At 36.3% G+C, this 20601-nt stretch overlaps 1 protein-coding gene across 10 annotated transcripts in view; it reads right to left on the bottom strand.

Moving 5' to 3' along the window:
• The window catches only part of Pum1 (pumilio RNA binding family member 1), a 65304-nt gene extending 53881 nt beyond the window's left edge, over positions 1-11423 (bottom strand). For 2 of the 10 annotated variants that reach the window (XM_048815906.1, XM_048815907.1), the window contains exons 1-3: positions 11200-11416; positions 10067-10245; positions 357-523 (exon numbers count right to left, since the gene is read on the bottom strand). In XM_048815906.1, the coding sequence (XP_048671863.1) occupies positions 357-523; positions 10067-10245; positions 11200-11347 (494 nt within the window). In that variant the 5' untranslated portion in view covers positions 11348-11416. Of the gene's footprint in view, positions 1-356; positions 524-10066; positions 10246-11199 lie in introns of all 10 variants that reach the window. The other 8 variants (XM_048815909.1, XM_048815910.1, XM_048815915.1 and 5 more) reach the window with 7 other exon arrangements.
• Positions 11424-20601: the final 9178 nt, after the last annotated feature.

Genomic DNA, 20601 nt, shown 5'->3' with positions numbered 1-20601 from the left:
CAAGGTACCTATCCCTGGTGATTTTGCCATTTGAGAATTACTGAGATGATCTTTACAGGATAAGAGACAATCTTAATGAATCTTCAAATTTTATCAATCATTTGTATAGAGTAAATTCTAGAGCTCTATACAAATGCAGAATCTACCATTTTGGCAAAGCATCAGGCAATAACAACTCTTAAAAAATTCCACCTTACCAGCTAATTTACATCTTTGGGCATGGCCTATACTAGATGCAATTCTTAAAAAGGAAACATGATGGGGGAAAGGGGGAGGAGTAAAATATAAGTAAATCAAAACAAACAAAAACCCACAGCCCCCATTTTTAAAAAATCAGAAGTGTAAAACATACAAACCTAAAATCTTTGACGTCTGCATCAATCCCATTCTGCACTGGTAAACCATTGGTCTTGTCCATCACATCACCCTCCTCCTTCAAATCTCCTAGCTTATCTCCATCAAACGTACCCTTGTTCTTCTTTTCACCTTTGTCGTTTTCATCACTGTCTGCATCCCTTGGGCCCTGTTTAAAAAATAGCTTCAGCTTCACTAATCATCATCAACTAACAGTAGTGGGCAACCACTGCAGACACCAGACTACACTAGAGGCTAAGCAGAACAGGAGAGTGTCTTTCAGACATTACAATCTAATTAACAAACAACACAGAGGCAGGAACACCGCAGAAAGTCTTGCCAAATGGGAGAGACATACATATATTTACATTACAAAGTTTAGGACAGTCTTACCATACCCAAAGTCCCCACCACCCCCACTGGTTTTGTGTTTGTGTGCTTTTACCCTTTCTGTCCAAAAGCCAACCACAATTTTCTATCTTTTGATCCCACTTCTCTATTCTCAAATCTACATCTACATAATAGCTAGATTCACAAAATAACACCCAGGTATGATAACTAACAAAATAGAGGGAAAGTGTTAATAAGCCCATAAAATGTCATACTTCCTCTTTATCTTAGGAAAATCCCTGCTTACTTCCAAATAGTGAGCTAGCTGTGGTCTAACACTGTTTCAATTCAGTTTTTCTCTTCTGGATAACAGGACACATCCCCTGTCAATTTGTACCACCACATCCCAGTTTCACCCTATAAAACATAGGGCTCTCTGATCAAATCACTGATGGCCCTTAACTTTAAAATGTTTTAAAGCTTCAAAATAAACAGACCTAAAAAAGAAATACACCTGTTAAATTCTTTTCATGAAAGTACTCTGCCATCTTCCACTACCTGCCTATTTCAAGGCAAATTATTCTTGAGATAAGTGGGGATATTCTGAAGCAATTGCTACAAGATAATTTATATCTGAAATACATAAATATTTCAAATTACAAAGCTTAAAACACTGAACCTAAAAGAACTGATCTGGTTCAGAAACAGTTATATCTTTCCTGCCTTCTAAGGAAATTATGTCTCCTATTCCTAACATCCGAAGTTAACCCCTGAACACATAAAGTAAATTCACCTTGATTTCCAAAAGGAAAAAAAACTCAGACAGTAACTTGACATGACATAGAGAACTTTAAAGAATCTTACACGAAAGAGTACCAAGCAGCCTTAGCTTTTAAAAATTAGAGGGATGCAATCTTGCTGTTTCCCATCACTGATTCCTGGTTTAATGAAGAAAAATGTGCAGTCCAAATTAAAGCTGATGGTATAAGGCAAAACCAATCAACAAAGAATGAGAGCTACTGTGCAGAATTTCCAGTCATCAAAAACAATTGTGAACATGCGTCTGTGGGCAGGGACAGGTCCAGAGAGTTAAAATCACTAGATGTCCTCAGGGTAGTTCTTGGAAATCACTGGCCTGGAAAGATTAACTCAAGGATCCTGATATTAGACATTCTGACTAATTTAGAGCCCATTTTACTTTTAAATCATGCTATATTCAAATGTGATACAGAAAAAGAAAGTTTTCAAGGATAATATGAAAAAAAAAACACATAAGATAAGGCACTTAGAAAGGATATAAAACTTAGCTTCATGTGACATCAAGATGGTAAACAACAGCATTGGCAGCCATGGAAATGAGTCTTTCAGAGTAGAATCTTTCAAGTTTGGACTGCTGTTGAATCAAAGACTGAATAAGCACTACACTGATATCCCAAAGCAAAGTAGTAATGACAGAGCTCTAAAGACAAAAACAATCTTTTAAGATAACCAGAAACAATACCTTTCTTCACACTTCAAAGATAAAACTGACAGAAGCTATTTATTTGTTCGTTTTCATATCCCTAGCACTAAATAGAGAATCTGGCAGAAGCATAACGAATATGAGTTTAAAAAATTTATAAGAGGACCAAAAAATACTACAAAACTATACTACTAAATATGAAGTATCCTCCTGGTATCTTTATTATAATCAAATAGTATCCTAAAAGGTAGTAATGTGGTATAGATAATAAATAACACTCCCTGAATCAAATCCATTAATGTCTAAAGCAAAAGAACATTACAAGGATCGTCCCACTGCCACTCAAAAGGAATCTTCACAAATCAAAATCAACTCCAATATTCCACAAGAAGTTTAAAATATCTACATGTAAAAACTCAAAGGAAAGAGGACAAAGCAGCAGTAGCAAGTTTCCATAGGCAAGAAAACTGGTGGCAGAGGATATTCACTGGCTAAATCAGTGCTCTACATTATCTTTCCTCAGTTACCCTATGCAAGGCTTGCTTAGGATCTGCTCACCCCTCTACAGCCTTACCACTAATAGTTACCTTCTCTATTATACTGCCAAACACTTGTTTTTCAAACCATTTCCCTGGATGCAGCTGCTTTTCAACAATACTGTACAATACATTCCTGCAAAACATTGCACCCTATTTCCCACGCAGAATAAACTACCAATGTGTCAGCTGAATGATAGGTTCCTTCTTTTATAGGGGATGAATGAGAGATGTTTCCATTTCTTAATCTGGATAGCTATTTTCATTTTGTAGAAATCCATGATAATGAACATTTATGACTAGTATACCTTTCTGTACATGGGAAATAGTTCAATTAAAATGTTACATAAGGGCTAGGCTTATAACTTAATGGTAGAGCCTAGGCTTAGCATGAACAATGCCCTGGGTTCAATTCCAAGAACTGAGGAATAGGGCAGGGGAAGTGAACAGAATATATACATTTCTCACATAAAAAGAAAAAAAAAAAAAACCTCAATAAATCAACAATAGTCCTCAATGAAACTCACTGGCTGTCAAGCCTGACTTCTGAATGATAAGCAAGAGCACAAGTAAGAAACAAATTTGTCAAAGTCTATTATTAAAAGATAGTTATCAGGTTCAGGATTATAGAAATGGCCTCTTAGGAATGTTAAGATCCTAGAGAGAACAAAAGAAGGATACACATGGGCTGGTAAATTTTATATTTTACGTCTTCTTAAATATTTTAAGGTAAGGAATTCACAGCTATATGGTCTTTCAGAAAGTACTGACGCAGTGCACCAAACCTATATTCTATCTCAACAGCTAACACTTACTGGTCACAGGACTTGGACAGGTCGTTTAATCTCTGAGTCTTAGTTTTCTCATCTATAAAACAGGGATAATTTTGTTTAATAAAGAGTAGTTATGAGCATAATGAAATAATGCATGTGTATACGTTTTATGAAATTAAGTCATTTTATACAAATGTAACATAATATTAGTAAAAGGGATGCACTGGTCTGGTATTTCTTATGTAACACTATGTAAGATAGCAAGATTAAAAATCTCAAATATCCCAATTAAGAGGTTTAGCTCTCAAATCCACATGTAGAGTTAATATGGCCTTCCCATGGCTACATTTTAACAGTGCAGTGGTTCTACAGTGAGAGCTGATCATCAGTCTTTTTCAAAACTTACAGGTTCTGTGCACAGAGATTCTGATTAAATTGGGCTGTTAGAGGCTCCAGCAAATGTTATAAAAAGTTTTTCCTCCAATAACTCTGATAAGCATCCACAATTGAGAAACGACATAATTAAGTCCAACATAAAAATCAGAAGGCAAGGCTTATGGTTTGTTTTGTTCTGTGTTTTTTTGTTGTTATTGTTGTTTCTTTGTTCTTGTTTTTTGAGAAGGAGTTACATATTTTCCAGTACATAAGTGTGTTTAAACTCCTATTAGGTAAATGAATGAAAAAATAAGGACTAATAGCATGTTACTATGGGGCTTCTTTTAGAGATAAATGTTAACCCAAGTTATAATGCTCAAACACAAACTCCAGTGATACTCAAAACGCAAGTGTCCATGATGAAATTCTTTAGGGTGGGACCAAGAAAGTCATGATGAGGTCCCAGACTCCAACAGAGATGGAAGACTATGTTTCACTGCCACATATCAAAGAGCTCGGAGAAAAGCACACATAGGGAGAAGAACCACATATTTTAGATCAGAAGTCTATGTGCTTATGGCTCACATAAAAGGAATAATACTTCTGAGTATATTCCTTAACTGTGAACCCACTCAGAAGAAGCGGAATTTAATTCCTCCTCTTACTGCAGTGATCATAAGACAAAGTTCCACATGGCAAAAATCACATTCAATGCAATTAGGAATTTTCTATTTTTTTTTTAATGAATACTTTTGAGTTATCTGCTTGACTCACTGAACATAAAAACCATAACAAGGTCAACTAATACTGGTTTCTCCTGTATGCTCTTAAGTTTTTCACAAAATGCAAAAAAACCTGAAATGCCAAATTCTTTTAAAGTATAAGAGTTTACAGTTCCACTACTAATAAAATATTTCAAGAACTAAAAAATATGAGTAAAAGTTCTAAACTGGCCATTTAAAAAGAATTCTAAATTTAACATGTTAAATGTAATCATAGCTAGGCATGGGTGTGTGCACTTGTAATCTTAATAACTTGGAGGTGAGGAAGGAAGATAGCAACTTTAAGGCCAGCCTCAGCAACTTAGCAAGGACCTTGTCTTGAAATAAAAATAAAAAAGGATCGGGGGGTGTAGCTCAATGGTAGAGAATTTGACTAGCATGTGTGAGGTCCTGGGTTCAATTCCTAGTATTACAAAAACTAAACATGGTCCTTTTATAAGGAACACAACTCATAAACCAGAATAGCACAGTAGAAAGCAATACTGTTCTGAATTGAAATTAAAACCAAAGTTTGAACCCAGGCCCCCCATGTTTCTTAATATTGAACTTGTTGAGTTTTTTTTTTTAATATTTTTTAGTTGTCAATGGACCTTTAATTTATTTATTTATATGTGGTGTTGAGAATTGAACACAGTGCCTCACATATGCTAGGCAAGCGCTCTACCACTGAGCCACAATCCCAGCCCCTCGAACTTGTTTTTCTCATGTATAAATTAATGGAGACAATACCTTAAAGGATTGTTCAAGGGATTAAATAAAGCAATTCATAAAATTACAACTTTTTCTTTTTCTTTCTTTTTTTTTTTTTTGTATGGGGGATTGAACTCAAAGGCACTGATCACTGAGCCACATTCCCAGCCCTATTTTGTATTTTATATAGAGACACAGTCTCACTAAGTTGCTTAGCATCTCGCTTTTTGCTGAGACTGTCTTTGAACTCGAAATTCTCCTGTGTCAGCCTCCAGACCCATTGGGATTACAGGCATGTGCCACCCTGCCCAGCACTACAACTCATTTTTTAAGGAAAAAAGAAAAATCCTTAAAAGTGTCTTCCCCAATTTTTACCCACTTCCTTTTTCATGGAGGGATAGTGGAGACCTCAATCCCACTTCCAAAGGCTTAAAAAACGGATCAACATCCTGTCCCCTAGACTCCAAAAGAAACTGTTCTGGCTCTAATAATTAAATGCTTTGTGCAATAGGATTTTCTGAAACTTGTATATGGATCAACCTGCCACCAACTATACACTTCATCAAATCTGAGGCACAATCATTCTGTGTGCTCCAAAAAAAAAAAAAAGGGAAACACTAAAAATTAAAGGATGACATACTATCACTTGAAATAAGCATCCCAACTTCAGAATGAGCAAAAGTAGAGGAATACAGACTGTAGAACACTGCCTATTCCAGGCAGTGTATACAGAATCACCCAATTCCTGATGTGCAGAAAGATAAGAGCAGTCACCTCTGCTGTGATATCCATGAATAAAAAGAAAACATCTTACATATGGAAAGTGGTGTTTGTTTTTATTAAAGATAAAGACCTCCCCGAAAAAAGTTGTTTATTTGTTTTTTATCTAGTCAGTATATAAAAACCTGAAACTAAAATAGAGCATGTAATTTAAGGCATGGCCAAATCAGAAGAGACTCTACCTTGTATGTTTCTCATAACCTCCTAATGACTTAATCCTCCAAGACTCTTATTGCAGTGCTCATCAAACTTAATATGCATATATATCACTGAAGCATAGTATCTTAACAAAAATGTAGGTTTTGATTCAGTAGGTGTCGGGCACGGTCTGCATTTCCATTATGCTCCCAAAGGACACTAATGCTATTGGTATATTGGCTCTGAAGAGCAAAACTTTAGAAGGTAAAGCATTTCCATATGTATTACACAGTCACACAAATTAAGACTTTCTTGGGTTTTATTTACCCCTATTTTGTAGATGAGGAAATTAAGGTACAACTGAGACTCAAATCCCTCATTTCCATCTGTAGTACACTGTCGCAAGTTTTTATACAAAAATCAAAATAAAGCAGCAATGGTTACCTAAAATAAATGCAGTGAAACCTAGAAAAGCAAATTATCAAGTTTTGTAACCCAAATGAACTGCTATAATTGTGGATGCATCCTCCAGGTCAGAAAGCAGTCACTCTACAGAACAAGTAAAGGAAAGATGTGTTTTTTAAAGCACTTTCTTCTACAAGGTTGGAATGGTCTTTGCCCTAACAAAACTTTAATATGGTTTTCTCATTTCCCTACACACCATTAACAAACAAGGTGGAAATTATGATCCACTGTTCAGACTGGCTAGGCATCAACCTATTTGAAGATCAGCTGGCATTCAAGAAGACCAACAGCAAGCTCCTTAGATGAGCAATTTTACCACAGGCCTCAAAAAAAAAAAAATCTGATTTTTGTAACTCTCTATACTAGGTTTGGAATTGGAGAAGCCATCTGTCTTATACCAGGAATAAATAAAGGATACAAAAAGGAAAGGAATGTTAAAGACTTGATTGGTATTATGAGATTTCCTACTATTCCAATAAGTATTGCTCTGAAGGTTGGGATTCATTATGCACAATGATAAGAATTTACATTAAGTGCTAAGATGATGATTCTTATTCTGATTTATCACAGGAACCAAAACTACTAAACTGAAGCCATTTGTTCAATCAAAACAAACTCAGGAAGGCTCAAGGAAGGTAGACAAAGAGCCAAATATATTCATTTCAACTATAAAAGAGGAAACCTCACTGAAAATGGAAAACCTTTGCAGAATAGATTTCTTTAGTTATGAACCATCTTCACCTAAAAAGTTCAAGTCTTGGTGATCTGTGTCACAGCTAAGAATGCCCTCTTAGGACTCGCTTTGAATCTACAATTACTATGCCATCAGAGATAGTGTTTTCAGCTCTTGGGGAAGTAAATCAGAGTTTCTCCATGGCTCACTGGAAGTCATGTTTGTAGAATCACTCAAAAGGAAAAATAAATGGATGCTGTGACCCATAAACTACCAAGGCTCCACTCTTTAGAAAATTTTCTACAATAAGCAAATATCCCATTGTCCCTCTTCTCTGAACTCAACACTTTGAATGAATGGGATGGAATGGGATGGGATGGAATGGAAGGAAGCAAAGAAGGAAGGGAGGGAGAGAGGGAGGGAGAAGGGAGAAAATGCTCGCCTTTTTTAAGAAGATGCATGTGTACCATGACAACCATAAAGTGATTCAGGTTTCCATGCACATAACTTTGATTAGGTGTCATCCTGATCAACAGGCAGAGAAAAGTCAATTAGGTATAAAATCAGTAGGATACAACCCCAAATGTGGTTAGTACATCACTGATCTTCAGGACTCCATCCACCGGAAAACTGTACATGCCAGCATGGTGGCTTGATGCCACTGTTCAGTCCTCCTTTAGCACTCTCTAGATGCAACTCAAAATATGGACTAATATTTCAGTACACACAACCTTCCTTCCGAGAGGAAACTAGATCACAGATTTGGAGAATTGTCACTTATCTGTATGCCTACCTCAGAAGCTTACTTCAGATAATTTACTTTATCTGATTGTTAGAGTTCAATCTTCTGACCTCATCTATCCTGAAGTCTAATCTCCTCTGGTCACATTTTGAAAGAGCTGAAATTTACGAAGTCTCCCCTAACAACTAAGAATGGAACTCACCTTTACAAAAACAAATATAAGATATTGAATCCATAATATTTAGTTTTTGTCATAAAAACCATTTCTAGTAAAATGATCCTTTAACCAAGGAAAACTAGTGGAGAAACTGGCGTTAACTCAGTCCCACCATTTTCTCTTCCTTCCGATCCCAATGAGTTGTCTGCCTCCTCTAAAATTCACTTTATCCAGGTGCATGCCTTATGGCTAATGCCCTTGAACTAGAAACTGGCCACACAGAGAATTCACAGCCAGAGTCACAAAGATTCCAGTTCACTCCACTAACAACTCACTAATTTTTGTCCTTCAGCAAATACCTAAAAGTTACAGACTGTGTTTAGAATGCAGCACTTCTTCTGCAGAACCTGTATTCATAAAATGAGGAAAGTGTGAGACCAGAAAGAGAGGTAAACTGGAGAAGACAGTGAAAAATAGAACTAACTCATTGTTCCTGTGAGCAATGGGATCAAGCCAAATAATCAAAGGCTAGAACTTCTTCCTAAGCAGCCCCTTGGGAGGTTCCAAATCAAGAAGCATTGTCTATCTGATACACAAGCTACTAAACCTAACTTGATCTTTGCAGGGTCAAAAGACCCAGAAGCAATCAGGTCAGTTTTAGAATGGCTAGTACTCAAGAACTGTACTTGACACTTGAGGAAGCTAAACCCTTGAACTGCTTTTATTCTAAGAAGTTTGAAGCTACATGGAGGAAAATGAGACCATACCTCTAGTATCTAAGAACAGACACAGGAAACTAAAAATACTGAGTAACAAATGCTTTCAAACAAAGGAAGTAAGATGGTTATGAACGCAAAATTACTAATATGATTTGGAGAAAATGCTTGCCATCTGGTGGTATTTGCCCCAAGTGGCTTTAAGAAGAAGGGGTTTTGGAAAGGTACCAAACAAATTGGGTCAGGAGAAGCAGCAATACAGATTCATCATGTTTCTTGAGGCCTTCCTAGCTGGAACTTAGAACATAAAACCAGTCACAGAACAGAAAACAAGAAAGACTCAAATGGAAATGCATCTTAAAACTTCTAGCACTACAAAGTCAATGATATAAAGAAAGAAACAGTCCAGGAAAGGCTATCAAAGATGCTAGAGAAAACTGCCAATATTTAACAGAAAGAGGCTATAGGCAAAGAGGCTGCTTTGGCTACCATTTAGCAAAGAGGTCAGTGGCAGTGAATTTTTAAAAACTACTGTAAATAAAGAATTACTAGACATCTAATTTCCTGACAGGCCATCTGTGAGAAGCAAAGCTATTCAAGGAGGGCCAAAGGTGAGTCTATAATTAAAGCCCAGCTTGCAAAACAAGAATGATCCTACTTATCTGGTTCATTTTAAAGTTCCTTGGGTATCAGTAAATCACTGCTCTCAGATCTATAATTCCCCACCAATACCTAGCTTCAACTCATTTTTACATTCCCTCTCTTTTCTGCTTTTTGTTTTTGTTTTAAACTAAGAATGATGTTTTCTGGTAAGCCAATGAACTAAGATACAGACTTCAGTTCTTATCTCACCTTACTATCAATGGGTCGACCCCCTACCCCGGAAAAAAAACACTTCTCTATTTTTCAAAGTTTAGTTTACATCTTACATCTCCTACTATACACTGAGCTCTATTTACAATGAAAATCTTTTTAAATACCCTGTAATTAGTGATGTGAATATCTAAAGAAACTAAATGGGCATGTTTTGCTTTAGGGGGAAAAAGAGAGAGAGAGAGAAAGAGAAAGGAACAAGTTCCTCAAGCCAACTTACAAATCCTCCTTTTCTTAGACAGGAATCGCCCGGGGATGAGCTCAACACATACTCCACCATGCTAACGCCTAGTCCCCCACTCTCCGATCGAGGGGACAGTACAGAATTGACCTCACTGTTCACATGGAAACTCTGACCAGGTCTTCTCTGCACCATGATTGGCTGGGAAACTGAATGATCTACAAAAAAGATACACAAGCATGATACAGTGCAGCCAGAGGCCCAAACAAATTATGAGCGATGTCTCATGGATAAACCAATGTCTGGGAATCAGGAAACCTGTTATGGTGAGCTGAGCCAAAATATTCTGTTGCGTCTTTCACTAAGTATTGATACTCTACATAAACTAAAGAAACAAAACACACCCCCTCATTTACCCAGGACAACAGAGGAATACAGCAGTTCACATAACTGGTTCTTCTAGCTGAGTGGATAAATTAATGTTTACCCCTTTCAAGTAGCAGCATTTCTTTAATATATTTTATTGGTAATATCACTAAAACAATGTGATTTTACTTCCCTTTTTAAAACCAATATAACTTTATCTTTTCTGATAAATCACTGGCATCATGAGGTTCCTTTCTAACAGTGTGCTATAAGCACATCAGATTTGGGGTTGTCTCCTTCCTTCCTAACATGTTTCATTTCTTTCTGCTGTCAGTGTCTCTACAAGTTCTCCCCACCCCTCTTCAGGGGTAGACTATCACAAGAATATCTATGCTCAGCGAATTTATTTGGCCCCAATCACATATAAAGATTGATCATCCCATATATGGTATACAGGGGCAAGATAGGAAGGGGGGACATAAACTTCAAATGGCAGGCAAGGGCCTTTCTAATTCCAAGTATGCTGACAGCAGTACAAAATAAAAAGTGATAGCTAAAATTATGGTCATTTTAAATAAGACCATTTCTATGTGGCTATCACTTCAGAAAAATTTTGAAGATTTGATTTTGTTAATCATTTTAATATATTACATCATATAAGCTCCTTAATGGCAGTTATACTACAGAACAGGACATTTGCTTGACATGCTTATGTCGCTGATGTAAAATTCATGACTTGCCAATTGCTGAGGAAAGGAGCTCTAAGACAGGCATAAATCACAGTACAGATGCTAGATCTAGATTACCTGATGTTCCCCAGGCACTGTCTCGCCATTGATCACCCAGGAATATTCCTTTTGGTCCATCTTTGCTGGATTCATCTGTTTCCCAAAACTTTTTACCTGGCAAGAGCTGCTGCAAATTAAAAATAATAGATGCTTTTAAAGAATTCATAAAGGATGAAAGTACAGCAGTCAACACTTTCTTTCAGACAAGGGTACTGAAGATATTCATGTGCCCTGAAGGTCTTTAATCAAAGTGTTCTGACTATACAGCTATGGTCAAAGCACTACTGTATATTTGGTAAAAGACATAAAAAGGTCTAAGGCAAAAGGGGACACTGATCAGACTATCCAATAGAGGCTCAGCATAAATATCTAGAATTATTCACTTAGCCTATGCCAAGATTTTTAAGGGGAAGGGAAGGGAAGCAAACTAATATTGGCCCTATTAGCTACTGCCTGCTAAGAGGATTCTTGTTGAATAAGAAAGTACCTACAACTATTAAAACACTGCTAACTACATGTGTACTACCTACTGACACTGGAGCATGAACCCAGCTATGAACCCCGGCTATGGAATGCTAGAGGCAAAATTCACTTCTTAATACACAAAGATTCTATTCTTAAAACATTTCCCAACCACAACACTAACCTATTTCAAGATTTTGGAAAGACAGAAATGTTTTCTGTCCATTACGAGAAAGGAAATAAAATCTCCTAACCTCTGTTAATTTTAACAATATTTCATAGTATGCCATTTAAATGTCTTCAAAAATCATAGTTCTCAGAAATGTAGGCATCATTGCTCCTAAACCAATGAGAACTTTAAACTAGTTTCAACCAAAGAAATGCTAAGCAACCTTTCAAGCAAAATACAGTACAGTTTTGCACAAGATCAAAGCATCAGTGATAGGGAATTAAGAACTACATCATTCTTGGTTCTGGTCATCGGCTTTTACACACAAAAATGCCCCCTCTTATTTCCTCTAATTATGTTTTCTTTTCAACTGCCATTACTTAGACAGGAAACTAAGAAGTTTGAGATAATATTTAATCATTGATTTTGAACATAAAAAGTCATACACCTAAAATTAAATTTCTCAGAGGAACAGAAAACACACACACACACCAAAAAGCACAAACATTTGCTTTCTTCCTTCACAATAAAAGATTAACTTTCCAATTTATAAGCTATACCCCAATGGTAATGAAAGAAAAACTAAACTCTGCCTACTAAAATGAATCCTGGTTTCCCAAACATAATTTCTATGTTTCTCAGCATAATTTTAACCTACCGTTAAATAGCTCTGTAATTCTGTCTCACAGACATGGGTTATTTCCCACATGCTTTTCAGGCCTTCATTTATTTTCTAATAAAACAATATCTTAACAATATTTGCACAGATGCCTAAGTTTTTCCAAAGAGAAATAGTTACAAGCAGCAGCACTGCATCCTGGTGTGCCTCTGGGGTCTGTTAACATACAAGGACTAAAGGAAAAGAGGGTGAAATGAGAGAGACCAGATCAAAGCTAAGCAGTAGGCCAGGTAAGAAGGCATGACAAGAGGATTCCACTGTTCCTTGGGATATATTATTGAATTGTCCTGGGCCTTACTTTTTTTTTTTTTTGGACTTTTTTAATTGATGAAGGAAATATTTTTCAGGCTGCTGAGACAATGACAGAGATTGTCAATGAGTGCCTTACACAATGTCCGCCATATACAAAGTTCTCAAAAAGTAAATTTGATGGCATCACACCTAGTGAAAATAGCTGTCAAATCACAGAAGAAATACTGAAAATTAACGTAAACTATGCAAGAGACAATACTGAAGAACTTTTTTCTTGTTTTCATCTCTGTAATGTCCTAGCCAAAGATGAGAAATAGTTTCCATCCTGATGGGTTGTATCCTTTCCAACAACAACAACAATAATTATTATTATTATTATTACTATTATTATTATTCTCTATTTTGAAGGGAGTTAGAGCAAATAGGAGTCCACATCCATTACCCCTTTGTCTACCCCCCCCCAAAAAAAACAAAGGTCAGCACAAGGGGTCACCTCATGAAATTTATATTCAAAGGAAGGAAGGAAGGAAGGAAGGAAGGAAGGAAGGAAGGAAGGAAGGAAGGAAGGAAGGAAGGAAGGAAGGAAGGAGAAAGAAGGACAGGAAAGAGAGATGAACAGAGGTGAGTAATTTAAACCACAAAGATTAAAAATTTTAATTTTTAAATGTTCATCCTTTTCCACACAAGCTTGGAAATTATTATTCAAAACTTGGGTAATATCCTAGCACAGAACAGGGATATCCTAGAAACAGCTTCTGAAAGTACCAAGTTCCATTTGCAAATAGTCTTTTCCACAATTTGTCAAATTGCCAATTCAAAGCAACAGCCTTTGAGCTCAAGGTTTCAAAGATGATTTCTAAGATCCTTTCTTTCACTACAGGTTGTCATAATATGCAAAGTCAGAACAAGCAGATGAGCAAATAAACAAAGCTGTTTCTAGGCTAAATTCTTCAAAAGGAAACAATGATACAGCAAACATGAAGAAAAGTGCTAAAAAGTGGAGATTCTAAGATGGGCATAGCAGTGCAAGCCTGTAACTCCAGCTAGTTTGCAGACTGAGAAAGATCTCAATTCAAGCCTGCTGGACAAATTAGCGAAACCCATTTCAAAATAAAATTCAAAACTGGACTGGGGATGTAATTCAGGAGCAGAATGAGTGCCTAGCATGTACAAGGCTCTGGATTCAATTCCCAGTACTACCGAGGGGACGGGAATTGATTCTACTTCAAAGTAGCAATCAAAACAAGTCTCAAAAGAATACACACCAGGGCCTGGGTTGTGGCTCAGTGGTAGAGCACTTGTCTAGCATGTGTGTGGCACTGGGGTCAATTCTCAGCACCACATATAAATAAATTAATTAAATAAACATACATCGACAACTAAATAAAGTATTTAAAAAAAAATACACACCAATGAGCTCAAGTCCCTACGTTACCAAGAATCATCCATTTTCCCCGACATTAACAATTGATATAAATATAATTCTTCCGTAATCAAAATAAATCCTAAACAGATGCTAGAGGAAGCCCCCAAAGTACTAGAACTCCATATGTATTCCCAAAGTAGTGGTACGAAGATCAATTAATTTTTATCAGTGAAAACAACAGGGACTGAAAAGGCAAGTTAGGAAGAGATAAACAAAGGGGAGGCAGGAGAGCAGGATGGCAGCAATCTGAGCAGGAGACAGGGAAAGAGCAGAAGTATGAACTGCAAGGGGTTCTGCGAATTGGGAAGGATGCAAAATAATGAAATGAGGCACATGGGAAAAAACAGAAGCAAACTTAGCAAATAAGCCTTTAAATGTCTACATGTCTTACAGAGAACTGAGCACTTCTCTTTGCTCTAAAACACACAAATCTACACAACTGCAGTAAGCAGCATCACAGATGACTCCTATCTAAAATACCCTTCACTATATTGAGCAGGACCTAAGTGACATATTTCTAAAAAATAACATTAAGGCAAGTTATGGGTGTTGCTTTCACATATGCTCCATAAGTCTGTGGTATCCACATTGCTAATCCTCTTCTGTCTTCTGTTGTCCTCCTGCATGCTCACTTTGATGAAGGCAGCTGCCATGATGTGAACCACCCCAGAGAGAAGTTCATATAGCAAAGAACCAAGAAAGATCTCTGTACAACATTAGGATTTGGACAATCAAGATCTGGACCCTAACATCAAGAACATTAGTTTGGAGGTTAGACCATTCCCCAATCAAGATGAAATGAATGCAGCCCCAGTTGAAATCTTGACTGCAGCTTGTGAGAGGCCCTAGTAAGGCCATGCCTGGTTCCTGACCTAAAGAAACTGTGAGGCTTAAAGAACTGCATTATTAAATGTTACATAATTTGTTTTATAGCATTAGGTAACTAAACAACTGTGACTACGTGGAAGTGGTTTTGGGTATTCAAAACATGACTTTACAGTTTTGTTTTCAGGAACAATTCTTGTTCCACTTCTCATACATCTAAATCCAAGTGCTAAAAGTAAAATGTTTTTTAATTTAGAAGAAGGTAATTACCTCCACCCTTTTCATGTTTTCCCCTACTTTGTCTTACAACCCTTATATATTAAAATTGACTTGATTTTTAAAATGCAAAATTAAATCAATCTAGACATGCTACATTTACTAAGAATTAGTAGCAATCACTCATATTCAAAAGTTGACTAAAATAAAAACACCTAACTTCAAATGATTCTATTATAAGAAATTACTAAATTATAAAACAAAGTGAGGATGCATTTTCCAAACTATTTCAAATTCAATAGTAAGCCCTCTGGAAGTAGTAATATATAAACAGAATTGGGCTGGTTCACCAACCCTCTAAGTATTAATAGGCCACACCTATATTAATAACCAAAAATTTAAATACTGCCAGCATATAGAAGGATAGTTGCTTAAACTTACCTCATCAAGAATTTGAGAATAAAGATTGTTTTAATTTTTGTTTTTATTTTGTTGTTGTCATTTTTGCAATGGAGTGATAAAAACACAAATGGAACCCCGGGCATGCTGGGAAAAGCACTCTACCAATGAGCTGCAGCCCCAGACCAAGAATGTTTTTGACAAGACAAAAAGCAACAGATCACAAAAGAGGTTTACAAAATTCACTTTAATATTAGGCAATAAGATGACTTAAACTTTTATAGAGAGAAAAAAGACGACTTAAAGATCTGACAATTCTAAAGGAAGATAAAGGAATTAGGAATTGATCCAATAAAAGAGAAGGAGATAGGAGCTGGGACTGTAGCTCAGTGGTAGAGTACCTGCCTCGCATGTGTGAGACACTGGCTTCAATCCTCAGCACCACAAAAAAAATAAATAAATAAAAATAAGATATTGTGTCCATCTACAACTAAAAAAAAATATTTGAGAGAGAGAGAGAGAGAGACAGACAGACAGAGGGAGTCAAGACTGTGCATGTTATTATCCAATTGGCACGCTGAGGAGGAAGGCTCAGGATGCAGGGATTAAGTTCATCCCTTTAAAAGCAATTAATACATCAAATGAGTCTGATTACAATAGACAATAATAAAAAGATTCAAATAAATTCCTTAACACTGACACTGCTTATACCAAGCAACTTCTTAAGAGAACTGATTTCATCCTCTAGCCAAGCACACGATCACTGAACACAATGATCCTGTTCAATTGAGTTATTATTTCTTCTCATAAATAAGTAGAATTTGTTATGATTTTTATACATTAGTCTCTTGTGGTTCTGGTTGAGAAGGAAGTTGATCCCATAATCATCACTGAAGTAGTAGCTAAAGTCCCTTTCAAAACCTACAAACCAAGAGAAAAAGCTTGAGTGATACTATCATCCTCACCAATAAAACAGATTTTATCCTCTTGCTTGTAGTGCTCTATTAAGTGTGATTCACAATTGCCCCACCAACACTGTTCTTAAACCTTGGGGAAAAAAAAAACTCACACACACAAACTATTTATTCCAACCTGAACCACAGGTTTGTAAAGCAACAGAATTAAGTAAGCATATTTCATGAGAACATAATAGAAACTAATTACAAGCAATGCTGGCCATTTGGGAAATTATTACATTTTGCCTGAGAACACTGTTGTCCCATCTAACAAAAAAGACAATATACAATGCCACACTTATACAATTATCTCATAAACTCTTACTAAAATCCCTTTAAACACCTGTGGAAATAAAGGTCTAAGAACATCAAGAACCTCTAAAGCTTCTTATTTTAAAAATACAGTGAAAAGGGCTGAGTTTGTAGCTCAGTGGTAGAGCGCTTGCCTAACACATGCACACTGGGTTCCATCCTCAGCACAACATATAAATAAATAAGTAAAATAAGGGTACTATGTCATCTATAACTAAAAAAATTTTAACGGAGTGATAAAAACACAAATGCATGCTCTGAAATCATAAAACAGCTACGTCAATTAAACCTCTGCCTTGGTGATCTCACCTAGAAAATGTTGTTAACATTAAATGTGATACAATTTGTAAAGGAAGAATACAACACTGAACTCATAGGAACAACCCAAAGATTCAACTACTACTTTTATTTAAGAGGAAAGCAGTGGGGCCAGAGTTGTGGCTCAGTGGTAACACACTTGAGTAGCATGTGTGAGGCACTGGGTTCGATTCTCAGCACCACATATAAATAAATGAATAAAATAAAGGTCCATTGACATCTAAAAAATATATTAAAAAAAAAAAGAGGAAAGCAGTAACCAAAAGACTTCACAGTACTCTAGTTTGCCAATGAAATGTTCCTATGGACTCAACCAGGAGGCAACATGAACATCATCCAGGTCGCTCTACTTCAAATAATATAAGACAAACAGCCAACAAACACTACAAGAACCACGAGTGGAGCTGTGCAGAAACTACGGGAGGTGATTTACTGAGCTGACTCTACCAATACAAATATTCTATAGGGAAGAATCAATGAGGTTTTATGCCAAATGGGCGTTCCAACAACTACTCTGCCCTTGAAAGGAATAAAAAATTAGTTTACTGCTTACACACTCCACACAGACTGCACAGTGCTCTGAGGTGCTACAACCCTGTGAGCACCATCACAAGCTGAGTTTCACTCCAATGTACCCAATGCACAAGTCAAATGACTGAAATTTAACTAGCTGGTAAAACAGCAGAAGAAAAAATTCTTTTTGTATGAGAACATATTGTCATCGTGCTGTCAGTACATTAAGAGAAGTTGGCATCAACTCAGAGAAGGACCTGAAATGAAGAAGTATGATAATAACCACTGACAATCACATGTTCTATCCTAACCCATGACATAATTTCCAGAAGACACTTCTCAAAATCTTAACACCTAAGAGATTTATCTAGTCCTGCTACAGACTGGGGTGAAATCAAGTGAGTAGTATGTAAAGAGCTTTTGTAAATACCATAATCTACACTTATATAAATCACTACCAAAGTTTCATATGAAAAGTATAAATCGACTTTTAACAAGGTCCCTTCATCTACTGTTACCACAATTCTTTGGAAGAGCCTTGAGGCATGACTGCATATTTGTGTTCATCATGCCCGTGCTAATGTGGACACATACATTTACATGTTAATATATCAAAAGTCATGTTGACCTTTAAATCAGAAAAACTTTTATATTTAATAAAGTTCAACTTCTTCTCTACCCAAAAAAAAAAAAAAAAAAAAAAAAAAGGACTCAGTACATTCCTGAGAATTTATCTCAACATTGATAACAACAAAATTCAAAAAAGAAAGCTAGGCCAGGCTATGTGGTACATACATGTACCATGAGGCTCAGACAAGGAGGACTGAGTTCAATGTCACCATGGACAACACAGAGAGATCTCAAAATAAAATTTTAAAAGTAGTGGGGAGTTTTGTGGGTTTAGTTCAGTGGAGAAGCACCTCTGGCTTATGTCCCCCTAAGAAACCCACCCCCAAAAGAAGAAAACTTGGAATTCAAAATATAAAAACAAAAAGTTGAATGCAAATTAAAATATTTAACAATTAAGTAGCTGTGGCACAATAACAAAATATTACATTTTAAAAGTAAAACACAAAATTACAAATGTAAACACTGCTTTTCTTCATGTAACCTTCCCTTGTAGATTAAGACGAAAAAATAACAAAAATAGGTAATTGTTGGTACAATGGGATTATTACAAAACATACTTTTGTTTTGGTTTACAAGTGATTCTGTAATAAATAAAAATTGAGATTATGGTGGTCTGGAATTCACTACAAATAAGGAACTTCTCTTCAATAAGCACATTTCACTTTAACCGACCTTTAAAATGACAGCTTAGTGGTAATTTTAAAGGAGCTCATATTATACTATTTATAATAATTTTAATAATTAAGCTTCTAACTTGGAAGACTGCAGCATAAATAAGTATTCAGCATAAATAAGTATTCAAAATACTCCTTACTGATTTCATCACAAGACAATTATTTTTAAATTAAAAATAAGTATACAGCCGGGGCATGGTGGCACACGCCTGTAATCCCAGGGACTCAGGAGGCTGAGGCAGGAGGATCCCAAGTTTGAGGCCAGCTTCAGCAACTTAGCAAGGCCCTAAGCAACTTAGCAAGACCCTGTCTCAAAATAAAAAGGTTAGGGAGGGGATATGGGAATAGGAAAGTTAGTAGAATGAAACAGACATTATTAGTATATATGTGCTGCATGACCAATATGATTCTAAAACATGTATACTCAAGAAAATGAGAAATCATATCCCATCTATGTGTGATATATCTATCAAAGTGCATAAATGCATTCCACTGCCATCTATAACTAATTATAACAAATAAATAATAAAAATTAGAAAGGTTGGGGATGTAGCTCAGTGTTGTAAAGGGCCAGGGTGAGGGGATGGGAGAGGGAGGAAGGGGAAAAGAAAAGAAAGAAACAATATAGAGCACAGGTTTTTTTTTAGTTATCACCTCTTTTAGTTTAGGAACATCATAGGAACTACCAACATTTTTACCTTCCATTTATATATAGTTAAGAAACTATCTCTTCCATCAGTTACTCAGTACTTATGTGTAAAGATTATTTTTAAATGTTAAAATATTTTTGTTCTGTTTCATTTCACTGAAATCATAAAAAAGTGCCTAAGAATCAACATCTGCTATAATTTTTTTTATATTTCTCTAGTAGGCATAATTACAACCTGGCTTCCAGTACTTACTGCTCAAAATTTTTACCCTATTGAAACAAATGGCTACTACTGATTTCCATGATGATGCCTCCCCTCCACTTTTCCTCCTTTCCTTCTTCCTTTTGGTGGTAAAGTGCAACAAACCCAGGGCCCTGTTTGTGCTAGGCAAGCTTTCTACCCCATCTTTTTTTTTTTTTTTTAAAGACAACATCTCAATAAGTAAATGAGAACAGCCTCAACTTGCAAACCTCCTGCCTAAAGCCTCCCAAGTACCTGGGTTTACATGCATGCACTATCACTCCTGGTAACAGTCTCTTAAAATCTCTTTTGATGGAAAATTTAATATACACTCCTTCAAAAGGGAAAGAAGAGAGGGAGGGAGGAAGTCTAATTTTTTTGCCTAATTACGCAGTATATAAAACCAACAGCTTTGTTTATTTTTTTAATGTTTCCCTGGGTTATTAAGCACTTTGATAAGCACTATTAATAGTGATATCTGATGCCTTTAAGTAACACTTCCACCACTACAGATGAAATCACACAAACTGTTCAGTACTGGCTAAAATGAGGTAATTTGGTCTCCCTACATCTGAAAACCAACTTTGCTTTTCTGGCTGGGGCTGAGGGGGAAGCTTCAGCATCTAAACTCCAAAGGTGCTACTTGAACAGACCCAGGAGAGCCTCCATTAGCCACTTCTTGAAGTTAACAAAAACTAG

The sequence above is a fragment of the Marmota marmota genome, unplaced genomic scaffold (genome assembly GCF_001458135.2).
Source record: "Marmota marmota marmota unplaced genomic scaffold, marMar, whole genome shotgun sequence".
Classification (NCBI taxonomy): Eukaryota; Metazoa; Chordata; class Mammalia; order Rodentia; family Sciuridae; genus Marmota; species Marmota marmota.
The sequence above is the reverse complement of the archived record's forward strand: the minus strand, read 5'-3'. Positions and strand labels throughout refer to the sequence as shown.